We start from the raw sequence: 26,523 nt of genomic DNA on the forward strand, positions 1-26,523 counted from the left end.
TCACGGTTCACTGTGAATCCTTACTGTCTGTCTGTCTGTCTGTCTGTCTGTCTGTCTGTCTGTCTGTCTGTCTGTCTGTCTGTCTGTCTGTCTGTCTGTCTGTCTGTCTGTCTTGTCTGTCTGTCCAGTCTGTCTGTCTTACCTGAGAGGCAGAGGGGAGGAGACAGGCTGGCTCAGCATCAGACTATCATGTGGAGACAGCTGTAGAGCACACAGAGAGTTTACATAGGCATCAGCAGGAAGAGGGGCAGAGTTCAATGCTCTACAGTAGCTACGGCAACACGACCAGATCACACAGTCAGTGATTTCACAGCTCAACCCAAAGAAAAGACAACTGTATTGGAGTTGCATTGTACAGATGATCAAATGGTCAAGTCATATTGACGGTGTTTCTACAACATTAAACGTCACTTTCATATTTGCCCAGAGACTCCATCTCACCTGTAGCAGGATGCGTGGTCTCTGTGACGAGGGGAACGGGACTTTGTGCATGAAGTGGGAGATGTGCCTGTTGGACAGAGAGACATGACAGGTTAGATAACACTGTTCGATAGGTATTGTGACACTGTCTCAGACGATATCTGGAAAAACGGATAAGTCTGACAAACATGACAGAAAAACATCAACAAAACCACAGTCCAATCAAAACACATGTTATTGGTCGAATAGGACACATTTTGCAGATGTTATCGCAGGTGTAGTGAAATGCTGGTGTTCCTAGCTCCAACAGTGTAATGCTGGTGTTCCTAGCTCCAACAGTGTAATGCTGGTGTTCCTAGCTCCAACAGTGTAATGCTGGTGTTCCTAGCTCCAACAGTGAAATGCTGGTGTTCCTAGCTCCAACAGTGTAATGCTGGTGTTCCTAGCTCCAACAGTGTAATGCTGGTGTTCCTAGCTCCAACAGTGAAATGCTGGTGTTCCTAGCTCCAACAGTGTAATGCTGGTGTTCCTAGCTCCAACAGTGTAATGCTGGTGTTCCTAGCTCCAACAGTATAATGCTGGTGTTCCTAGCTCCAACAGTGAAATGCTGGTGTTCCTAGCTCCAACAGTGTAATGCTGGTGTTCCTATCTCCAACAGTGTAATGCTGGTGTTCCTAGCTCCAACAGTGTAATGCTGGTGTTCCTAGCTCCAACAGTGTAATGCTGGTGTTCCTAGCTCCAACAGTGTAATGCTGGTGTTCCTAGCTCCAACAGTGTAATGCTGGTGTTCCTAGCTCCAACAGTGAAATGCTGGTGTTCCTAGCTCCAACAGTGTAATGCTGGTGTTCCTAGCTCCAACAGTGTAATGCTGGTGTTCCTAGCTCCAACAGTGTAATGCTGGTGTTCCTAGCTCCAACAGTGTAATGCTGGTGTTCCTAGCTCCAACAGTGTAATGCTGGTGTTCCTAGCTCCAACAGTGTAATGCTGGTGTTCCTAGCTCCAACAGTGTAATGCTGGTGTCTCTAGCTCCAACAGTGTAATGCTGGTGTTCCTAGCTCCAACAGTGAAATGCTGGTGTTCCTAGCTCCAATAGTGTAATGCTGGTGTTCCTAGCTCCAACAGTGTAATGCTGGTGTTCCTAGCTCCAACAGTGTAATGCTGGTGTTCCTAGCTCCAACAGTGTAATGCTGGTGTTCCTAGCTCCAACAGTGTAATGCTGGTGTTCCTAGCTCCAACAGTGTAATGCTGGTGTTCCTAGCTCCAACAGTGTAATGCTGGTGTTCCTAGCTCCAACAGTGTAATGCTGGTGTTCCTAGCTCCAACAGTGTAATGCTGGTGTTCCTAGCTCCAACAGTGTAATGCTGGTGTTCCTAGCTCCAACAGTGTAATGCTGGTGTTCCTAGCTCCAACAGTGTAATGCTGGTGTTCCTAGCTCCAACAGTGTAATGCTGGTGTTCCTAGCTCCAACAGTGAAATGCTGGTGTTCCTAGCTCCAACAGTGTAATGCTGGTGTTCCTAGCTCCAACAGTGTAATGCTGGTGTTCCTAGCTCCAACAGTGTAATGCTGGTGTTCCTAGCTCCAACAGTGTAATGCTGGTGTTCCTAGCTCCAACAGTGTAATGCTGGTGTTCCTAGCTCCAACAGTGTAATGCTGGTGTTCCTAGCTCCAACAGTGTAATGCTGGTGTCTCTAGCTCCAACAGTGTAATGCTGGTGTCTCTAGCTCCAACAGTGTAATGCTGGTGTCTCTAGCTCCAACAGTGTAATGCTGGTGTCTCTAGCTCCAACATTGCAGTAATATCTAACATCCCAAAAATAAAGAAATAAACTATGGTCAGTATATAATGGTATGTATAGACAGTATATAATGGTGTGTATAGACAGTATATAATGGTGTGTACAGACAGTATATAATGGTGTGTACAGACAGTATATAATGGTGTGTATAGACAGTATATAATGGTGTGTATAGACAGTATATAATGGTGTGTATAGACAGTATATAATGGTGTGTATAGACAGTATATAATGGTGTGTATAGACAGTATATAATGGTGTGTATAGACAGTATATAATGGTGTGTATAGACAGTATATAATGGTGTGTAAATACACTATGGTCAGTATATAATGGTGTGTAAATACACTATGGACAGTATATAATGGTGTGTAAATACACTATGGACAGTATATAATGGTATGTATAGACAGTATATAATGGTATGTATAGACAGTATATAATGGTATGTATAGACAGTATATAATGGTGTGTACAGACAGTATATAATGGTGTGTATAGACAGTATATAATGGTGTGTATAGACAGTATATAATGGTGTGTATAGACAGTATATAATGGTGTGTAAATACACTATGGTCAGTATATAATGGTGTGTAAATACACTATGGTCAGTATATAATGGTGTGTATAGACAGTATATACTGGTATGTATAGACAGTATATAATGGTGTGTATAGACAGTATATAATGGTGTGTAAATACACTATGGTCAGTATATAATGTGTGTAAATACACTATGGTCAGTATATAATGGTGTGTACAGACAGTATATAATGCGGTGTATAGACAGTATATAATGGTGTGTATAGACAGTATATAATGGTGTGTATAGACAGTATATAATGGTATGTATAGACAGTATATAATGGTGTGTATAGACAGTATATAATGGTGTGTACAGACAGTATATAATGGTGTGTATAAACAGTATATAATGGTGTGTATAGACAGTATATAATGGTGTGTATAGACAGTATATAATGGTGTGTATATACACTATGGTCAGTATATAATGGTGTGTATATACACTATGGTCAGTATATAATGGTGTGTATAGACAGTATATAATGGTGTGTATATACACTATGGTCAGTATATAATGGTGTGTAAATACACTATGGTCAGTATATAATGGTGTGTATAGACAGTATATAATGGTATGTATAGACAGTATATAATGGTGTGTATAGACAGTATATAATGGTGTGTACAGACAGTATATAATGGTGTGTATAGACAGTATATAATGGTGTGTATAGACAGTATATAATGGTGTGTATAGACAGTATATAATGCTGTGTATAGACAGTATATAATGCTGTGTATAGACAGTATATAATGGTGTGTATAGACAGTATATAATGGTGTGTATAGACAGTATATAATGCTGTGTATAGACAGTATATAATGTTGTGTATAGAGAGTATATAATGGTGTGTATAGACAGTAAATAATGGTATATAGACAGTATGGACGGTATATAATATAAGGAGGTTGCTAACTAGCGTTAGCGCAATTGCTAAGTAGCATTAGCATAATGACTGGGCTAGCAAATACCATAGACTTCCAGTCATAAAAATGACTCTGACTCTGGGGAAGTAGATAAAGGGCCTCATTGCCCAAATCCCAAAGTATCCCTTTATTCAGTAATTTAATAATAATGAATATTAATGTGGAGATATTATTAAATATGTATATATTATAGGTACTTAGTTTAAAACTTCTTCGGGATCGGTGTCCCTTCCACGAGACGGTTGAGCTATCGTAGGCTAATGCAATTAGCATGAGGTTGAGCTAACGTAGGCTAATGCAATTAGCATGAGGTTGTAAGTAACAAGAACATTTCCCAGGACATAGACATATCTGATATAGTCAGAAATCTTAAATGATTGTTAATCTAACTGCACTGTCCAATTTACAGTAGCTATTACAGTGAAATAATACCATGCTGTTGTTTGAGGAGAGTGCACAGTTATGAACATGAAAAGTTATTAATTAACAAATTAGGCACATTTGGGCAGTCTCGGGACAACATTTTGAACAGAAATGCAATGGTTCATTGGCTCAGTCTAAAACTTTGCACCTGGGCTGGAATAATACATTATGGTCTTTCTTTTACATTTCAAAGATGATGGTACAAAAAAAAAATGTTATTATCTTTATCCATATCAATTGTGTTATATTCTACTACATTCCATTCACATTTCCATAAACTTCAAAGTGTTTCCTTTCAAATGGTATCAGGCAGTTTGATTTAGATCTGCCATTTTAGGCAAACATTTAAAAAAGGGGATAATCATTAAGAGCATGAATTAGTGTTATTAGTAGTTGTAGCAGTAGTTTTATTAGTGTTATTAGTAGTTGTAGCAGTAGTTATATTAGTTGTAGCAGTAGTTATATTAGTGTTATTAGTAGTTGTAGCAGTAGTTATATTAGTAGTTGTAGCAGTAGTTGTATTAGTAGTTGTAGCAGTAGTTATATTAGTTGTATTAGTAGTTATATTAGTGTTATTAGTAGTTGTAGCAGTAGTTGTATTAGTGTTATTAGTAGTTGTATTAGTAGTTATATTAGTGTTATTAGTAGTTGTATTAGTAGTTATATTAGTGTTATTAGTAGTTGTAGCAGTAGTTATACTAGTGTTATTAGTAGTTGTAGCAGTAGTTATATTAGTGTTATTAGTAGTTATATTAGTGTTATTAGTAGTTGTAGCAGTAGTTATATTAGTTGTATTAGTAGTTGTAGCAGTAGTTATATTAGTGTTATTAGTAGTTATATTAGTGTTATTAGTAGTTGTAGCAGTAGTTATATTAGTTGTATTAGTAGTTATATTAGTGTTATTAGTAGTTGTAGCAGTAGTTATATTAGTGTTATTAGTAGTTATATTAGTGTTATTAGTAGTTGTAGCAGTAGTTGTATTAGTAGTTGTAGCAGTAGTTGTATTAGTAGTTGTAGCAGTAGTTATATTAGTTGTATTAGTAGTTATATTAGTGTTATTAGTAGTTGTAGCAGTAGTTGTATTAGTAGTTGTAGCAGTAGTTGTATTAGTAGTTGTAGCAGTAGTTATATTAGTTGTATTAGTAGTTATATTAGTGTTATTAGTAGTTGTAGCAGTAGTTGTATTAGTAGTTGTAGCAGTAGTTGTATTAGTAGTTGTAGCAGTAGTTATATTAGTTGTATTAGTAGTTATATTAGTGTTATTAGTAGTTCTAGCAGTAGTTGTATTAGTAGTTGTAGCAGTAGTTGTATTAGTAGTTGTAGCAGTAGTTATATTAGTTGTATTAGTAGTTATATTAGTGTTATTAGTAGTTGTAGCAGTAGTTGTATTAGTAGTTGTAGCAGTAGTTGTATTAGTAGTTGTAGCAGTAGTTATATTAGTTGTATTAGTAGTTATATTAGTGTTATTAGTAGTTGTAGCAGTAGTTGTATTAGTGTTATTAGTAGTTGTAGCAGTAGTTGTATTAGTGTTATTAGTAGTTGTAGCAGTAGTTGTATTAGTAGTTGTAGCAGTAGTTGTATTAGTAGTTGTAGCAGTAGTTATATTAGTTGTATTAGTAGTTATATTAGTGTTATTAGTAGTTGTAGCAGTAGTTATATTAGTAGTTGTAGCAGTAGTTATATTAGTTGTATTAGTAGTTATATTAGTGTTATTAGTAGTTGTAGCAGTAGTTATATTAGTAGTTTGTAGCAGTAGTTATATTAGTGTTATTAGTAGTTGTAGCAGTAGTTATATTAGTAGTTGTAGCAGTAGTTATATTAGTAGTTGTAGCAGTAGTTATATTAGTGTTATTAGTAGTTGTAGCAGTAGTTTTATTAGTAGTTTGTATTAGTAGTTATATTAGTGTTATTAGTAGTTGTAGCAGTAGTTTTATTAGTAGTTGTATTAGTAGTTATTATAGTAGTTGTAGCAGTAGTTATATTAGTTGTAGCAGTAGTTATATTAGTGTTATTAGTAGTTGTAGCAGTAGTTATATAAGTAGTTGTATTAGTAGTTATATTAGTGTTATTAGTAGTTGTAGCAGTAGTTGTATTAGTAGTTGTAGCAGTAGTTGTATTAGTAGTTGTAGCAGTAGTTATATTAGTTGTATTAGTAGTTATATTAGTGTTATTAGTAGTTGTAGCAGTAGTTGTATTAGTGTTATTAGTAGTTGTAGCAGTAGTTGTATTAGTGTTATTAGTAGTTGTAGCAGTAGTTGTATTAGTAGTTGTAGCAGTAGTTGTATTAGTAGTTGTAGCAGTAGTTATATTAGTTGTATTAGTAGTTATATTAGTGTTATTAGTAGTTGTAGCAGTAGTTGTATTAGTAGTTATATTAGTGTTATTAGTAGTTGTAGCAGTAGTTATATTAGTAGTTGTAGCAGTAGTTATATTAGTGTTATTAGTAGTTGTAGCAGTAGTTGTATTAGTAGTTGTAGCAGTAGTTGTATTAGTAGTTGTAGCAGTAGTTATATTAGTTGTATTAGTAGTTATATTAGTGTTATTAGTAGTTGTAGCAGTAGTTGTATTAGTGTTATTAGTAGTTGTAGCAGTAGTTGTATTAGTGTTATTAGTAGTTGTAGCAGTAGTTGTAGCAGTAGTTGTAGCAGTAGTTGTATTAGTAGTTGTAGCAGTAGTTATATTAGTTGTACTAGTAGTTATATTTAGTGTTATTAGTAGTTGTAGCAGTAGTTGTATTAGTAGTTGTAGCAGTAGTTGTATTAGTAGTTGTAGCAGTAGTTATATTAGTTGTATTAGTAGTTATATTAGTGTTATTAGTAGTTGTAGCAGTAGTTGTATTAGTAGTTGTAGCAGTAGTTGTATTAGTAGTTGTAGCAGTAGTTATATTAGTTGTATTAGTAGTTATATTAGTGTTATTAGTAGTTGTAGCAGTAGTTGTATTAGTAGTTGTAGCAGTAGTTGTATTAGTAGTTGTAGCAGTAGTTATATTAGTTGTATTAGTAGTTATATTAGTGTTATTAGTAGTTGTAGCAGTAGTTGTATTAGTAGTTGTAGCAGTAGTTGTATTAGTAGTTGTAGCAGTAGTTATATTAGTTGTATTAGTAGTTATATTAGTGTTATTAGTAGTTGTAGCAGTAGTTGTATTAGTAGTTGTAGCAGTAGTTGTATTAGTAGTTGTAGCAGTAGTTAGATTAGTTGTATTAGTAGTTATATTAGTGTTATTAGTAGTTGTAGCAGTAGTTGTATTAGTAGTTGTAGCAGTAGTTGTATTAGTAGTTGTAGCAGTAGTTATATTAGTTGTATTAGTAGTTATATTAGTGTTATTAGTAGTTGTAGCAGTAGTTGTATTAGTAGTTGTAGCAGTAGTTGTATTAGTAGTTGTAGCAGTAGTTATATTAGTTGTATTAGTAGTTATATTAGTGTTATTAGTAGTTGTAGCAGTAGTTGTAATAGTAGTTGTAGCAGTAGTTGTATTAGTAGTTGTAGCAGTAGTTATATTAGTTGTATTAGTAGTTATATTAGTGTTATTAGTAGTTGTAGCAGTAGTTGTATTAGTAGTTGTAGCAGTAGTTGTATTAGTAGTTGTAGCAGTAGTTATATTAGTTGTATTAGTAGTTATATTAGTGTTATTAGTAGTTGTAGCAGTAGTTGTATTAGTAGTTGTAGCAGTAGTTGTATTAGTAGTTGTAGCAGTAGTTATATTAGTTGTATTAGTAGTTATATTAGTGTTATTAGTAGTTGTAGCAGTAGTTGTATTAGTAGTTGTAGCAGTAGTTGTATTAGTAGTTGTAGCAGTAGTTATATTAGTTGTATTAGTAGTTATATTAGTGTTATTAGTAGTTGTAGCAGTAGTTGTATTAGTAGTTGTAGCAGTAGTTGTATTAGTAGTTGTAGCAGTAGTTATATTAGTTGTATTAGTAGTTATATTAGTGTTATTAGTAAGTTGTAGCAGTAGTTGTATTAGTAGTTGTAGCAGTAGTTGTATTAGTAGTTATATTAGTGTTATTAGTAGTTGTAGCAGTAGTTATATTAGTTGTATTAGTAGTTATATTAGTGTTATTAGTAGTTGTAGCAGTAGTTGTATTAGTAGTTGTAGCAGTAGTTATATTAGTTGTATTAGTAGTTATATTAGTGTTATTAGTAGTTGTAGCAGTAGTTATATTAGTTGTATTAGTACTTGTAGCAGTAGTTATACTAGTGTTATTAGTAGTTGTAGCAGTAGTTGTATTAGTAGTTGTAGCAGTAGTTGTATTAGTAGTTGTAGCAGTAGTTGTATTAGTAGTTGTAGCAGTAGTTATATTAGTTGTATTAGTAGTTATATTAGTGTTATTAGTAGTTGTAGCAGTAGTTGTATTAGTAGTTGTAGCAGTAGTTGTATTAGTAGTTGTAGCAGTAGTTATATTAGTTGTATTAGTAGTTATATTAGTGTTATTAGTAGTTGTAGCAGTAGTTGTATTAGTAGTTGTAGCAGTAGTTGTATTAGTAGTTGTAGCAGTAGTTATATTAGTTGTATTAGTAGTTATATTAGTGTTATTAGTAGTTGTAGCAGTAGTTGTATTAGTAGTTGTAGCAGTAGTTGTATTAGTAGTTGTAGCAGTAGTTATATTAGTTGTATTAGTAGTTATATTAGTGTTATTAGTAGTTGTAGCAGTAGTTGTATTAGTAGTTGTAGCAGTAGTTTGTATTAGTAGTTGTAGCAGTAGTTATATTAGTTGTATTAGTAGTTATATTAGTGTTATTAGTAGTTGTAGCAGTAGTTGTATTAGTAGTTGTAGCAGTAGTTGTATTAGTAGTTGTAGCAGTAGTTATATTAGTTGTATTAGTAGTTGTAGCAGTAGTTATATTAGTTGTATTAGTACTTGTAGCAGTAGTTATACTAGTGTTATTAGTAGTTGTAGCAGTAGTTATATTAGTAGTTGTAGCAGTAGTTATACTAGTGTTATTAGTAGTTGTAGCAGTAGTTATATTAGTAGTTGTAGCAGTAGTTATATTAGTTGTATTAGTAGTTGTAGTAGTAGTTATATTAGTTGTATTAGTAGTTGTAGCAGTAGTTATATTGTTATGGCTTTCTTCCGTCGAAGGAATAATACATTATGGTCTTTCTTTTACATTTCAAAGATGATGGTACAAAAAAAAAAGTTATTATCTTTATCCATATCAATTGTGTTATATTCTACTACATTCCATTCACATTTCCATAAACTTCAAAGTGTTTCCTTTCAAATGGTATCAGGCAGTTTGATTTAGATCTGCCATTTTAGGCAAACATTTAAAAAAGGGGATAATCATTAAGAGCATGAATTAGTGTTATTAGTAGTTGTAGCAGTAGTTATATTAGTGTTATTAGTAGTTGTAGCAGTAGTTGTATTAGTAGTTGTAGCAGTAGTTGTATTAGTAGTTGTAGCAGTAGTTATATTAGTTGTATTAGTAGTTATATTAGTGTTATTAGTAGTTGTAGCAGTAGTTGTATTAGTAGTTGTAGCAGTAGTTGTATTAGTAGTTGTAGCAGTAGTTATATTAGTTGTATTAGTAGTTATATTAGTGTTATTAGTAGTTGTATTAGTAGTTGTAGCAGTAGTTGTATTAGTAGTTGTAGCAGTAGTTATATTAGTTGTATAGTAGTTATATTAGTGTTATTAGTAGTTGTAGCAGTAGTTGTATTAGTAGTTGTAGCAGTAGTTGTATTAGTAGTTGTAGCAGTAGTTAGATTAGTTGTATTAGTAGTTATATTAGTGTTATTAGTAGTGTAGCAGTAGTTGTATTAGTAGTTGTAAGCAGTAGTTGTATTAGTAGTTGTAGCAGTAGTTATATTAGTTGTATTAGTAGTTATATTAGTGTTATTAGTAGTTGTAGCAGTAGTTGTATTAGTAGTTGTAGCAGTAGTTGTATTAGTAGTTGTAGCAGTAGTTATATTTAGTTTGTATTAGTAGTTATATTAGTGTTATTAGTTAGTAGTTGTAGCAGTAGTTGTAATAGTAGTTGTAGCAGTAGTTGTATTAGTAGTTGTAGCAGTAGTTATATTAGTTGTATTAGTAGTTATATTAGTGTTATTAGTAGTTGTAGCAGTAGTTGTATTAGTAGTTGTAGCAGTAGTTGTATTAGTAGTTGTAGCAGTAGTTATATTAGTTGTATTAGTAGTTTATATTTAGTGTTATTAGTAGTTGTAGCAGTAGTTGTATTAGTAGTTGTAGCAGTAGTTGTATTAGTAGTTGTAGCAGTAGTTATATTAGTTGTATTAGTAGTTATATTAGTGTTATTAGTAGTTGTAGCAGTAGTTGTATTAGTAGTTGTAGCAGTAGTTGTATTAGTAGTTGTAGCAGTAGTTATATTAGTTGTATTAGTAGTTATATTAGTGTTATTAGTAGTTGTAGCAGTAGTTTGTATTAGTAGTTGTAGCAGTAGTTGTATTAGTAGTTGTAGCAGTAAGTTATATTAGTTGTATTAGTAGTATATTAGTGTTATTTAGTAGTTGTAGCAGTAGTTGTATTAGTAGTTGTAGCAGTAGTTGTATTAGTAGTTATATTAGTGTTATTAGTAGTTGTAGCAGTAGTTATATTAGTTGTATTAGTAGTTATATTAGTGTTATTAGTAGTTGTAGCAGTAGTTGTATTAGTAGTTGTAGCAGTAGTTATATTAGTTGTATTAGTAGTTATATTAGTGTTATTAGTAGTTTGTAGCAGTAGTTATATTAGTTGTATTAGTACTTGTAGCAGTAGTTATACTAGTGTTATTAGTAGTTGTAGCAGTAGTTGTATTAGTAGTTGTAGCAGTAGTTGTATTAGTAGTTGTAGCAGTAGTTGTATTAGAAAGTTGTAGCAGTAGTTATATTAGTTGTATTAGTAGTTATATTAGTGTTATTAGTAGTTTGTAGCAGTAAGTTGTATAGTAGTTGTAGCAGGTAGTTGTATTAGTAGTTGTAGCAGTAGTTATATTAGTTGTATTAGTAGTTATATTAGTGTTATTAGTAGTTGTAGCAGTAGTTGTATTAGTAGTTGTAGCAGTAGTTGTATTAGTAGTTGTAGCAGTAGTTATATTAGTTGTATTAGTAGTTATATTAGTGTTATTAGTAGTTGTAGCAGTAGTTGTATTAGTAGTTGTAGCAGTAGTTGTATTAGTAGTTGTAGCAGTAGTTATATATTAGTTGTTAGTAGTTATATTAGTGTTATTAGTAGTTGTAGCAAGTAGTTATATTAGTTGTATTAGTACTTGTAGCAGTAGTTATACTAGTGTTATTAGTAGTTGTAGCAGTAGTTATATTTAGTTAGTTGTAGCAGTAGTTTATACTAGTGTTATTAGTAGTTGTAGCAGTAGTTATATTAGTAGTTGTAGCAGTAGTTATATTAGTTGTATTAGTAGTTGTAGTAGTCGTTATATTAGTTGTATTAGTAGTTGTAGCAGTAGTTATATTGTTATGGCTTTCTTCCGTCGAAGGAGAGTCGGACCAAAATGCAGCGTGGTTAAATCGAGACATCTTTAATGATGATAAATACGAAACATACAAAAACAACAACGGAATGTGAAAAACCTAATACAGCCTGTCTGGTGACAAACTAACACAGAGACAGGAACAATTACCCACAACACACAGTGAAACCCAGGCTACCTAAATATGGTTCCAATCAGAGACAACGAGAATCACCTGACTCTGATTGAGAACCCTCAGGCAGCCATAGCTATGCTAGACACCCTACTCAGCCACAATCCCAATACCTACTAAAACCCCCCAATACCACAACACAACACAAACTAACCCCATGTCACACCCCTGGCCTGACCAAATAAATAATATTAAACACAAAATACTAAGACCAGGGCGTGAACATATATTAGTTGTATTAGTAGTTGTAGCAGTAGTTGTATTAGTAGTTGTAGCAGTAGTTATATTAGTTGTATTAGTACTTGTAGCAGTAGGTTGTATTAGTACTTGTAGCAGTAGTTTTATTAGTGTTATTAGTAGTTGTAGTAGTAGTTATATTAGTTGTATTAGTACTTGTAGCAGTAGTTGTATTAGTCGTTGTAGCAGTAGTTTTATTAGTTGTATTAGTACTTGTAGCAGTAGTTTTATTAGTGTTATTAGTAGTTGTAGTAGTAGTTATATTAGTAGTTGTAGCAGTAGTTATATTAGTAGTTGTAGCAGTAGTTATATTAGTTGTATTAGTAGTTATATTAGTGTTATTAGTAGTTGTAGTAGTAGTTAATTAGTTGTATATTACTTGTAGCAGTAGTTGTATTAGTACTTGTAGCAGTAGTTTTATTAGTGTTATTAGTAGTTGTAGTAGTAGTTATATTAGTTGTATTAGTACTTGTAGCAGTAGTTGTATTAGTAGTTGTAGTAGTAGTTATATTAGTTGTATTAGTAGTTATATTAGTGTTATTAGTAGTTATAGCAGTAGTTTTATTAGTTGTATTAGTACTTGTAGCAGTAGTTGTATTAGTAGTTGTAGCAGTAGTTATATAATAGTGTTATTAGTAGTTGTAGCAGTAGTTTTATTAGTAGTTGTAGCAGTAGTTATACTAGTGTTATTAGTAGTTGTAGCATTAGTTATACTAGTGTTATTAGTAGTTGTAGCATTAGTTATACTAGTGTTATTAGTAGTTGTAGCATTAGTTATACTAGTGTTATTAGTAGTTGTAGCATTAGTTATACTAGTGTTATTAGTAGTTGTAGCATTAGTTATACTAGTGTTATTAGTAGTTGTAGCAGTAGTTATACTAGTGTTATTAGTAGTTGTAGCATTAGTTATATTAGTGTTATTAGTAGTTGTAGCATTAGTTATACTAGTGTTATTAGTAGTTGTAGCATTAGTTATACTAGTGTTATTAGTAGTTGTAGCATTAGTTATACTAGTGTTATTAGTAGTTGTAGCATTAGTTATACTAGTGTTATTAGTAGTTGTAGCATTAGTTATATATAGTGTTATTAGTAGTTGTAGCATTAGTTATACTAGTGTTATTAGTAGTTGTAGCATTAGTTATACTAGTGTTATTAGTAGTTGTAGCATTAGTTATACTAGTGTTATTAGTAGTTGTAGCATTAGTTATACTAGTGTTATTAGTAGTTGTAGCATTAGTTATATTAGTGTTATTAGTAGTTGTAGCATTAGTTATACTAGTGTTATTAGTAGTTGTAGCATTAGTTATACTAGTGTTATTAGTAGTTGTAGCATTAGTTATACTAGTGTTATTAGTAGTTGTAGCATTAGTTATACTAGTGTTATTAGTAGTTGTAGCATTAGTTATACTAGTGTTATTAGTAGTTGTAGCATTAGTTATACTAGTGTTATTAGTAGTTGTAGCATTAGTTATATTAGTGTTATTAGTAGTTGTAGCATTAGTTATATTAGTGTAGCAGTAGTTGTAGTTAGTAGTTAGCATTAGTTAGTTACTAGTGTTTATTAGTAGTTGTAGCATTAGTTATACTAGTGTTATTAGTAGTTGTAGCATTAGTTATACTAGTGTTATTAGTAGTTGTAGCATTAGTTATACTAGTGTTATTAGTAGTTGTAGCATTAGTTATACTAGTGTTATTAGTAGTTGTAGCATTAGTTATACTAGTGTTATTAGTAGTTGTAGCATTAGTTATACTAGTGTTATTAGTAGTTGTAGCAGTAGTTTTATTAGTGTTATTAGTAGTTGTAGCATTAGTTGTATTAGTAGTTGTAGCAGTAGTTATATTAGTGTTATTAGTAGTTGTAGCATAGTTTATTAGTAGTTGTAGCATTAGTTATACTAGTGTTATTAGTAGTTGTAGCATTAGTTATACTAGTGTTATTAGTAGTTGTAGCATTAGTTATATTAGTGTTATTAGTAGTTGTAGCATTAGTTATACTAGTGTTATTAGTAGTTGTAGCATTAGTTATACTAGTGTTATTAGTAGTTGTAGCATTAGTTATACTAGTGTTATTAGTAGTTGTAGCATTAGTTATACTAGTGTTATTAGTAGTTGTAGCATTAGTTATACTAGTGTTATTAGTAGTTGTAGCATTAGTTATACTAGTGTTATTAGTAGTTGTAGCATTAGTTATACTAGTGTTATTAGTAGTTGTAGCATTAGTTATACTAGTGTTATTAGTAGTTGTAGCATTAGTTATACTAGTGTTATTAGTAGTTGTAGCATTAGTTATACTAGTGTTATTAGTAGTTGTAGCATTAGTTATACTAGTGTTATTAGTAGTTGTAGCATTAGTTATACTAGTGTTATTAGTAGTTGTAGCATTAGTTATACTAGTGTTATTAGTAGTTGTAGCATTAGTTATATTAGTGTTATTAGTAGTTGTAGCATTAGTTATACTAGTGTTATTAGTAGTTGTAGCATTAGTTATACTAGTGTTATTAGTAGTTGTCATTAGTTATACTAGTGTTATTAGTAGTTGTAGCATTAGTTATACTAGTGTTATTAGTAGTTGTAGCATTAGTTATACTAGTGTTATTAGTAGTTGTAGCATTAGTTATACTAGTGTTATTAGTAGTTGTAGCATTAGTTATACTAGTGTTATTAGTAGTTGTAGCATTAGTTATACTAGTGTTATTAGTAGTTGTAGCATTAGTTATACTAGTGTTATTAGTAGTTGTAGCAGTAGTTATATTAGTAGTTGTAGCATTAGTTATACTAGTGTTATTAGTAGTTGTAGCATTAGTTATACTAGTGTTATTAGTAGTTGTAGCATTAGTTATACTAGTGTTATTAGTAGTTGTAGCATTAGTTATACTAGTGTTATTAGTAGTTGTAGCATTAGTTATACTAGTGTTATTAGTAGTTGTAGCATTAGTTATACTAGTGTTATTAGTAGTTGTAGCATTAGTTATACTAGTGTTATTAGTAGTTGTAGCATTAGTTATACTAGTGTTATTAGTAGTTGTAGCATTAGTTATACTAGTGTTATTAGTAGTTGTAGCATTAGTTATACTAGTGTTATTAGTAGTTGTAGCATTAGTTATATTAGTGTTATTAGTAGTTGTAGCATTAGTTATACTAGTGTTATTAGTAGTTGTAGCATTAGTTATACTAGTGTTATTAGTAGTTGTAGCATTAGTTATATTAGTGTTATTAGTAGTTGTAGCATTAGTTATACTAGTGTTATTAGTAGTTGTAGCATTAGTTATACTAGTGTTATTAGTAGTTGTAGCATTAGTTATACTAGTGTTATTAGTAGTTGTAGCATTAGTTATACTAGTGTTATTAGTAGTTGTAGCATTAGTTATATTAGTGTTATTAGTAGTTGTAGCATTAGTTATACTAGTGTTATTAGTAGTTGTAGCATTAGTTATACTAGTGTTATTAGTAGTTGTAGCATTAGTTATACTAGTGTTATTAGTAGTTGTAGCATTAGTTATACTAGTGTTATTAGTAGTTGTAGCATTAGTTATACTAGTGTTATTAGTAGTTGTAGCATTAGTTATACTAGTGTTATTAGTAGTTGTAGCATTAGTTATACTAGTGTTATTAGTAGTTATAGCAGTAGTTTTATTAGTTGTATTAGTACTTGTAGCAGTAGTTGTATTAGTAGTTGTAGCAGTAGTTATATAATAGTGTTATTAGTAGTTGTAGCAGTAGTTTTATTAGTAGTTGTAGCATTAGTTATACTAGTGTTATTAGTAGTTGTAGCATTAGTTATACTAGTGTTATTAGTAGTTGTAGCATTAGTTATATTAGTGTTATTAGTAGTTGTAGCATTAGTTATACTAGTGTTATTAGTAGTTGTAGCATTAGTTATACTAGTGTTATTAGTAGTTGTAGCATTAGTTATACTAGTGTTATTAGTAGTTGTAGCATTAGTTATATTAGTGTTATTAGTAGTTGTAGCATTAGTTATACTAGTGTTATTAGTAGTTGTAGCATTAGTTATACTAGTGTTATTAGTAGTTGTAGCATTAGTTATACTAGTGTTATTAGTAGTTGTAGCAGTAGTTATACTAGTGTTATTAGTAGTTGTAGCATTAGTTATATTAGTGTTATTAGTAGTTGTAGCATTAGTTATACTAGTGTTATTAGTAGTTGTAGCATTAGTTATACTAGTGTTATTAGTAGTTGTAGCATTAGTTATACTAGTGTTATTAGTAGTTGTAGCATTAGTTATACTAGTGTTATTAGTAGTTGTAGCATTAGTTATATTAGTGTTATTAGTAGTTGTAGCATTAGTTATACTAGTGTTATTAGTAGTTGTAGCATTAGTTATACTAGTGTTATTAGTAGTTGTTTCATTAGTTATACTAGTGTTATTAGTAGTTGTAGCATTAGTTATACTAGTGTTATTAGTAGTTGTAGCATTAGTTATATTAGTGTTATTAGTAGTTGTAGCATTAGTTATACTAGTGTTATTAGTAGTTGTAGCATTAGTTATACTAGTGTTATTAGTAGTTGTAGCATTAGTTATATTAGTGTTATTAGTAGTTGTAGCATTAGTTATACTAGTGTTATTAGTAGTTGTAGCATTAGTTATACTAGTGTTATTAGTAGTTGTAGCATTAGTTATACTAGTGTTATTAGTAGTTGTAGCATTAGTTATACTAGTGTTATTAGTAGTTGTAGCATTAGTTATATTAGTGTTATTAGTAGTTGTAGCCATTAGTTATACTAGTGTTATTAGTAGTTGTAGCATTAGTTATACTAGTGTTATTAGTAGTTGTAGCATTAGTTATACTAGTGTTATTAGTAGTTGTAGCATTAGTTATACTAGTGTTATTAGTAGTTGTAGCATTAGTTATACTAGTGTTATTAGTAGTTGTAGCATTAGTTATACTAGTGTTATTAGTAGTTGTAGCATTAGTTATACTAGTGTTATTAGTAGTTATAGCAGTAGTTTTTATTAGTTGTATTAGTACTTGTAGCAGTAGTTGTATTAGTAGTTGTAGCAGTAGTTATATAATAGTGTTATTAGTAGTTGTAGCAGTAGTTTATTAGTAGTTGTAGCATTAGTTATACTAGTGTTATTAAGTAGTTGTAGCATTAGTTATACTAGTGTTATTAGTAGTTGTAGCATTAGTTATATTAGTGTTATTAGTAGTTGTAGCATTAGTTATACTAGTGTTATTAGTAGTTGTAGCATTAGTTATACTAGTGTTATTAGTAGTTGTAGCAATTAGTTATACTAGTGTTATTAGTAGTTGTAGCATTAGTTATATTAGTGTTATTAGTAGTTGTAGCATTAGTTATACTAGTGTTATTAGTAGTTGTAGCATTAGTTATACTAGTGTTATTAGTAGTTGTAGCATTAGTTATACTAGTGTTATTAGTAGTTGTAGCATTAGTTATACTAGTGTTATTAGTAGTTGTAGCATTAGTTATACTAGTGTTATTAGTAGTTGTAGCATTAGTTATACTAGTGTTATTAGTACTTGTAGCATTAGTTATACTAGTGTTATTAGTAGTTGTAGCATTAGTTATACTAGTGTTATTAGTAGTTGTAGCATTAGTATACTAGTGTTATTAGTAGTTGTAGCATTAGTTATACTAGTGTTATTAGTAGTTGTAGCATTAGTTATACTAGTGTTATTAGTAGTTGTAGCATTAGTTATACTAGTGTTATTAGTAGTTGTAGCATTAGTTATACTAGTGTTATTAGTAGTTGTAGCATTAGTTATACTAGTGTTATTAGTAGTTGTAGCATTAGTTATACTAGTGTTATTAGTAGTATACTAGTGTTTTAGTAGTTGTAGCATTAGTTATATTAGTGTTATTAGTAGTTGTAGCATTAGTTATACTAGTGTTATAGTAGTTGTAGCATTAGTTATACTAGTGTTAATTAGTAGTTGTAAGCATTAGTTATACTAGTGTTATTAGTAGTTTGTAGCATTAGTTATATTAGTGTTATTAGTAGTTGTAGCATTAGTTATACTAGTGTTATTAGTAGTTGTAAGCATTAGTTATACTAGTGTTATTAGTAGTTGTAGCATTAGTTATACTAGTGTTATTAGTAGTTGTAGCAGTAGTTATACTAGTGTTATTATAGTTGTAGCAGTAGTTATACTAGTGTTATTAGTAGTTGTAGCATTAGTTATACTAGTGTTATTAGTAGTTGTAGCAGTAGTTATACTAGTGTTATTAGTAGTTGTTAGGCAGTAGTTGATACTAAGGTTGTTATTAGTAGTTGTAGCATTAGTTATACTAGTGTTCATTAGTAGTTGTAGCATTAGTTATACTAGTGTTATTAGTAGTTGTAGCATAGTTATACTAGTGTTATTAGTAGTTGTAGCATTAGTTATACTAGTGTTATTAGTAGTTGTAGCATTAGTTATACTAGTGTTAATTAGTAGTTGTAGCAGTAGTTATACTAGTGTTATTAGTAGTTGTAGGCAGTAGTTATACTAGTGTTATTAGTAGTTGTAGCATTAGTTTATACTAGTGTTATTAGTAGTTGTAGCATTAGTTATACTAGTGTTATTAGTAGTTGTAGCATTAGTTATACTAGTGTTATAGTAGTTGTAGCATTAGTTATACTAGTGTTATTTAGTAGTTGTAGCATTAGTTATACTAGTGTTATTAGTAGTTGTAGCAGTAGTTATACTAGTGTTATTAGTAGTTGTAGCATTAGTTATACTAGTGTTATTAGTATTGTAGCATTAGTTATACTAGTGTTATTAGTAGTTGTAGCATTAGTTATACTAGTGTTATTAGTAGTTGTAGCATTAGTTATACTAGTGTTATTAGTAGTTGTAGCATTAGTTATACTAGTGTTATTAGTAGTTGTAGCATTAGTTATACTAGCGTTATTAGTAGTTGTAGCATTAGTATACTAGTGTTATTAGTAGTTGTAGCATTATTATACTAGTGTTATTAGTAGTTGTAGCATTAGTTATACTAGTGTTATTAGTAGTTGTAGCATTAGTTATCCTAGTGTTATTAGTAGTTGTAGCATTAAGTTATACTAGTGTTATTAGTAGTTTAGCATTAGTGATGACTATGTGTTATTAGTAGTTGTAGCATTAGTTATACTAGTGTTTATTAGTAGTTTGTAGCAGTAGTTATACTGAGTGTTATTAGTAGTTGTAGCAGTAGTTATACTAGTGTTATTAGTACTTGTAGCATTAGTTATACCAGTGTTATTAGTAGTTTGTAGCATTAGTTATACTAGTGTTATTAGTAGTTGTAGCAGTAGTTATACTAGTGGTTATTAGTAGTTTGTAGCATTAGTTATACTAGTGTTATTAGTAGTTGTAGCATTAGTTATATTAGTGTTTTAGTAGTTGTAGCATTAGTTATACTAGTGTTATTAGTAGTTGTAAGCATTAGTTATACTAGTGTTATTAGTAGTTGTAGCAGTAGTTATACTAGTGTTATTAGTAGTTGTAGCATTAGTTATACTAGTTATTAGTAGTTGTAGCATTAGTTTATATTAGTGTTATTAGTAGTTGTAGCATTAGTTATATTAGTGTTATTATAGTTGTAGCATTAGTTATACTAGTGTTATTAGTAGTTGTAGCATTAGTTGTTACTAAGTGTTATTAGTAGTTGTAGCAGTAGTTATACTAGTGTTATTAGTAGTTGTAGCATTAGTTATACTAGTGTTATTAGTAGTTGTAGCATTAGTTATACTAGTGTTTAGTAGTGTAGTTAGTTATCTATTATAGTAGTTTGTAGCATTAGTTATACTAGTGTTATTAGTAGTTGTAGCATTAGTTATACTAGTGTTATTAGTAGTTGTAGCATTAGTTATATTAGTGTTATTAGTAGTTGTAGCATTAGTTATACTAGTGTTATTAGTAGTTGTAGCATTAGTTATACTAGTGTTATTAGTAGTTGTAGCAGTAGTTATACTAGTGTTATTAGTAGTTGTAGCATTAGTTATATTAGTGTTATTAGTAGTTGTAGCATTAGTTATATTAGTGTTATTAGTAGTTGTAGCAATTAGTTATATTAGTGTTATTAGTAGTTGTAGCATTAGTTATATTAGTGTTATTAGTAGTTGTAGCATTAGTTATACTAGTGTTATTAGTAGTTGTCATTAGTTACTAGTTTTTGTAGCATTAGTTATACTAGTGTTATTAGTAGTTGTAGCAGTAGTTATACTAGTGTTATAGTAGTTGTAGCATTAGTTATACTAGTGTTATTAGTAGTTGTAGCATTAGTTATACTAGTGTTATTAGTAGTTGTAGCATTAGTTATACTAGGTGTTATTAGTAGTTGTAGCATTAGTTATACTAGTGTTATTAGTAGTTGTAGCATTAGTTATACTAGTGTTATTAGTAGTTGTAGCATTAGTTATATTAGTGTTTATTAGTAGTTGTAGCATTAGTTATACTAGTGTTATTAGTAGTTGTAGCATTAGTTTATATAGTGTTATTAGTAGTTGTAGCAGTAGTTATACTAGTGTTATTAGTAGTTGTAGCATTAGTTATATTAGTGTTATTAGTAGTTGTAGCATTAGTTATATTAGTGTTATTAGTAGTTTGTAGCATTAGTTTATATTAGTGTTATTAGTAGTTGTAGCATTAGTTATATTAGTGTTATTAGTAGTTGTAGCATTAGTTATATTAGTGTTATTAGTAGTTGTAGCATTAGTTATACTAGTGTTATTAGTAGTTGTAGCAGTAGTTATACTAGTGTTATTAGTAGTTGTAGCAGTAGTTATATTAGTGTTATTAGTAGTTGTAGCATTAGTTATACTAGTGTTATTAGTAGTTGTAGCAGTAGTTATACTAGTGTTATTAGTAGTTGTAGCATTAGTTATTAGTGTTATTAGTAGTTGTAGCATTAGTTATACTAGTGTTATTAGTAGTTGTAGCATTAGTTATACTAGTGTTATTAGTAGTTGTAGCATTAGTTATACTAGTGTTATTAGTAGTTGTAGCATTAGTTATACTAGTGTTATTAGTAGTTGTAGCATTAGTTATATTAGTGTTATTAGTAGTTTGTAGCATTAGTTATACTAGTGTTATTAGTAGTTGTAGGCATTAGTTATACTAGTGTTATTAGTAGTTGTAGCAGTAGTTATACTAGTGTTATTAGTAGTTGTAGCATTAGTTATACTAGTGTTATTAGTAGTTGTAGGCATTAGTTATACTAGTGTTATTAGTAGTTGTAGCAGTAGTTATACTAGTGTTATTAGTAGTTGTAGCAGTAGTTATACTAGTGTTATTAGTAGTTGTAGCATTAGTTATACTAGTGTTATTAGTAGTTGTAGCATTAGTTATACTAGTGTTATAAGTAGGTTGTAGCATTAGTTAATAATTGAAGTGTTATTTAGTAGTTGTAGCATTAGTTATACTAGTGGTTATTAGTAGTTGTAGCATTAGTTATACTAGTGTTAATTAGTAGTTGTAAGGGCAGTAGTTATACTAGTGTTTATTAGTAGTTGTAGCATTAGTTATATTAGTGTTATTAGTAGTTGTAGCCATTAGTTTATTACTAGTGTTATTAGTAGTTGTAGCATTAGTTATATTAGTGTTATTAGTAGTTGTAGCAAGTAGTTATACTAGTGTTATTAGTAGTTGTAGCATTAGTTATACTAGTGTTATAGTAGTTATACTTTCTTATTATTTTTAGTTCATGGTTATTATCAGACAGTAGTGTCCATATTATTATTTTTAGTTCATGGTTATTATCAGACAGTAGTGTCCATATTATTATTTTTAGTTCATGGTTATTATCAGACAGTAGTGTCCATTTATTATTTTAGTTCATGGTTATTATCAGACAGTAGTGTCCATATTATTATTTTAGTTCATGGTTATTATCAGACAGTAGTGTCCATATTATTATTTTTAGTTCATGGTTATTATCAGACAGTAGTGTCCATATTATTATTTTTAGTTCATGGTTATTATCAGACAGTGGTGTCCATATTATTATTTTTAGTTCATGGTTATTATCAGACAGTGGTGTCCATATTATTATTTTTAGTTCATGGTTATTATCAGACAGTGGTGTCCATATTATTATTTTTAGTTCATGGTTATTATCAGACAGTAGTGTCCATATTATTATTTTTAGTTCATGGTTATTATCAGACAGTGGTGTCCATATTATTATTTTTAGTTCATGGTTATTATCAGACAGTGGTGTCCATATTATTATTTTTAGTTCATGGTTATTATCAGACAGTAGTGTCCATATTATTATTTTTAGTTCATGGTTATTAGCAGACAGTAGTGTCCATATTATTATTTTTAGTTCATGGTTATTATCAGACAGTAGTGTCCATATTATTATTTTAGTTCATGGTTATTATCAGACAGTGGGTGTCCATATTATTATTTTTAGTTCATGGTTATTATCAGACAGTGGTGTCCATATTATTATTTTAGTTCATGGTTATTATCAGACAGTGGTGTCCATATTATTATTTTTAGTTCATGGTTATATCAGACAGTGGTGTCCATATTATTATTTTTAGTTCATGGTTATTATCAGACAGTGGTGTCCATATTATTATTTTTAGTTCATGGTTATTATCAGACAGTAGTGTCCATATTATTATTTTTAGTTCATGGTTATTATCAGACAGTAGTGTCCATAACTGTTCCTAGACCAGTTAACCCACTGTTCCACTGTTCCACTGTTCCTAGACCAGTTAACCCACTGTTCCTAGACCAGTTAACCCACTGTTCCACTGTTCCACTGTTCCTAGACCAGTTAACCCACTGTTCCTAGACCAGTTAACCCACTGTACCACTGTTCCACTGTTCCTAGGCCAGTTAACCCACTGTTTCCACTGTTCCCAGACCAGTTAACCCACTGCTCCTAGACCAGTTAACCCACTGTTCCACTGTTCCTAAGACCAGTTAACCCACTGTTCCACTGTTCCTAGACCAGTTAACCCACTGTTCCACTGTTTCCTAGACCTAGTTAACCCACTGTTCCACTGTTCCTAGACCAGTTAACCCACTGTTCCACTGTTCCTAGGACCAGTTAAACCCACTGTTCCACTGTTCCTAGACCAGTTAACCCACTGTTCCACTGTTCCTAGACCAGTTAACCCACTGTTCCTAGACCAGTTAACCCACTGTTCCACTGTTCCCAGACCAGTTAACCACTGTTCCACTGTTCCCAGACCAGTTAAACACACTGTTTCCAATATGATTATTCATATTGTTACTAGACCAGTTAACCCACTGTTCCACTGTTCCTAGACCAGTTAACCCACTGTTCCACTGTTCCTAGACCAGTTAACCCACTGTTCCACTGTTCCTAGACCAGTTAACCCACTGTTCCACTGTTCCTAGACCAGTTAACCCACTGTTCCACTGTTCCTAGACCAGTTAACCCACTGTTCCACTGTTCCTAGACAGTTAACCCACTGTCACTGTTCCTAGACCAGTTAACCCACTGTTCCACTGTTCCTAGACCAGTTAACCCACTGTTCCACTGTTCCTAGACCAGTTAACCCACTGTTCCACTGTTCCCAGACCAGTTAACACACTGTTTCCACTGTTCCTAGACCAGTTAACCCACTGTTCCTAGACCAGTTAACCCACTGTTCCACTGTTCCTAGACCAGTTAACCCACTGTTCCACTGTTCCTAGACCAGTTAACCCACTGTTCCACTGTTCCTAGACCAGTTAACCCACTGTTTTCCAATATGATTATTCATATAGTGTGCGTGCGTGCGTGCGTGCGTGTGTGTGTGTGCGTGCGTGCGTGTGTGTGTGCGTGCGTGTGTGCGTGTGTTACTCCTCACTTCTCTATGGGCAGAGCGTGTGGTCCAGAGATGGAGTATCTGTAGAGAAACGTCAGGAAGTTCCTGAATGAGTCAAAGAACGGCCAGTGTGACAGCAAACAGATACTCTTGTTAGCGTGAACGCTCTTTGTCCCCTCGCTGCTACTGCACGTGCCCGGTAGCCCCAGCAGAGAACGCTGTCTGTCACTCAGCTGGTCCTCTGGGTACGGCTCATAGAACTGGATGGCAGCTCCATACACCTGGAGAGAGGTAGACGAACACACACACACACACACACACACAAAAGTAAGTAAGTAACGTATCCCCAAATCCCAAAAAATTTGTTCTTAACTGACTTGCCTAGTTAAATAAAGGTAAAATAAATCAAATAAAAGATCTATCTGTCATTCTGTGTGTCAGAGGAGGCTGGTGGGAGGAGCCTTAGGAGGACGGTTTCATTGTCATGGCTGGAATGGAACGGTATCAAACACATCGTGCATGTGGAACCCACGTTTCACTCCGTTCCAATGATTCCATTCCAGCCATTACAATGAGCCCTTCCCCTTATAGTTTATCTTACCAGCCTCCTCTGGTATGTGTGCTTGTACCCACTTTGTCTCCAGAGGCCCCAGTCAGTACAAAGGTAGAGAAGACAGGCAGGGAGTGTTTGGTGTGAGCTGGCCAGAACTCAATGCTAGCTCCCATGGGCAGACAGAACAGAGGAACAGACTCCGGCAGGGGAAAAGACTCATCGTCCTCCTCTGGGTACCTACACAACAGACCTAGAGAGAGAAATCAGATATAATATTAGAAATACCCTGGCCTATTACACTGTCTGTCTAATATTCTGTCCTATTATACTGTCTGTCTAATATTCTGGCCTATTACACTGTCTGTTTAATATTCTGTCCTATTATACTGTCTAATATCCTGTCCTATTACACTGTCTGTCTAATATTCTGTCCTATTATACTGTCTAAAATTATGTCCTATTATACTGACGGTCTAATATTCTGTCCTATTACACTGTCTGTCTAATATTCTGTCCTATATACTGTCTAATATTCTGTCCTATTATACTGTCTAATATTCTGTCCTATTCCATTGTCTGTCTAATATTCTGTCCTATTCCACTGTCTGTCTAATATTCTGTCCTATTACACTGTCTAATATTCTGTCCTATTATACTGTCTAATATTCTGTCCTATTCCACTGTCTGTCTAATATTCTGTCCTATTACGCTGTCTAATATTCTGTCCTATTATACTGTCTAATATTCTGTCCTATTACACTGTCTGTCTAATATTCTGTCCTATTATACTGTCTAATATCCTGGCCTATTACACTGTCTGTCTAATATTCTGTCCTATTCCACTGTCTGTCTAATATTATGTCCTATTATACTGTCTAATATCCTGTCCTATTACACTGTCTGTCTAATATTCTGTCCTATTATACTGTCTAATATCCTGTCCTATTACACTGTCTGTCTAATATTCTGTCCTATTATACTGTCTAATATTCTGTCATATTACACTGTCTAATATTCTGTCCTATTATACTGTCTGTTTAATATTCTGTCCTATTATACTGTCTAATATTCTGCCCTATTACACGGTCTGTCTAATATTCTGTCCTATTCCACTGTCTGTCTAATATTCTGTCCTATTACACTGTCTGTCTAATATTCTGTCCTATTAACTGTCTAATATTCTGTCCTATTACACTGTCTAATATTCTGTCCTATTATACTGTCTGTCTAATATTCTGTCCTATTATACTGTCTAATATTCTGTCCTATTACACTGTCTGTCTAATATTCTGTCCTATTCCACTGTCTGTCTAATATTCTGTCCTATTACACTGTCTGTCTAATATCCTGTCCTATTACAACTGTCTCTCTAATATTCTGTTCCTATTATACTGTCTAATATTCTGTCCTATTACACTGTCTAATATTCTGTCCTATTATACTGTCTGTCTAATATTCTGTCCTATATACTGTCTAATATTCTGTCCTATTACACTGTCTGTCTAATATTCTGTCCTATTCCACTGTCTGTCTAATATTCCTGTCCTATTACACTGTCTGTCTAATATTCTGTCCTATTATACTGTCTAATATTCTGTCCTATTCCACTGTCTGTCTAATATTCTGTCCTATTACACTGTCTAATATTCTGTCCTATTATACTGTCTATATTCTGTCCTATTATACTGTCTAATATTCTGTCCTATTACACTGTCTGTCTAATATCCTGTCCTATTATACTGTCTAATATTCTGTCCTATTACACTGTCTGTCTAATATCCTGTCCTATTACACTGTCTGTCTAATATTCTGTCCTATTATACTGTCTAATATTCTGTCCTATTACACTGTCTAATATTCTGTCCTATTATACTGTCTGTCTAATATTCTGTCCTATTATACTGTCTAATATTCTGTCCTATTACACTGTCTGTCTAATATCCTGTCCTATTACACTGTCTGTCTAATATTCTGTCCTATTATACTGTCTAATATTCTGTCCTATTACACTGTCTAATATTCTGTCCTATTATACTGTCTGTCTAATATTCTGTCCTATTATACTGTCTAATATTCTGTCCTATTACACTGTCTGTCTAATATTCTGTCCTATTCCACTGTCTGTCTAATATTCTGTCCTATTACACTGTCTGTCTAATATTCTGTCCTATTATACTGTCTAATATTCTGTCCTATTACACTGTCTGTCTAATATCCTGTCCTATTACACTGTCTGTCTAAT

General features: G+C 31.8%; 1 protein-coding gene across 1 annotated transcript in view; it reads right to left on the reverse strand.

Annotated features, from left to right (window-relative positions):
* The window catches only part of dennd4a (DENN/MADD domain containing 4A), a 116,283-nt gene that overhangs the window by 66,079 nt on the left and 23,681 nt on the right, over positions 1-26,523 (reverse strand). The window contains exons 6-9 of the mRNA XM_031832824.1: positions 24,362-24,531; positions 23,771-24,009; positions 442-508; positions 143-201 (exon numbers count right to left, since the gene is read on the reverse strand). Of these exons, the coding sequence (XP_031688684.1) occupies positions 143-201; positions 442-508; positions 23,771-24,009; positions 24,362-24,531 (535 nt within the window). The remainder of the gene's footprint in view (positions 1-142; positions 202-441; positions 509-23,770; positions 24,010-24,361; positions 24,532-26,523) is intronic.

The sequence above is a fragment of the Oncorhynchus kisutch genome, linkage group LG10 (assembly GCF_002021735.2).
Source record: "Oncorhynchus kisutch isolate 150728-3 linkage group LG10, Okis_V2, whole genome shotgun sequence".
In the NCBI taxonomy this organism is placed as follows: Eukaryota; Metazoa; Chordata; class Actinopteri; order Salmoniformes; family Salmonidae; genus Oncorhynchus; species Oncorhynchus kisutch.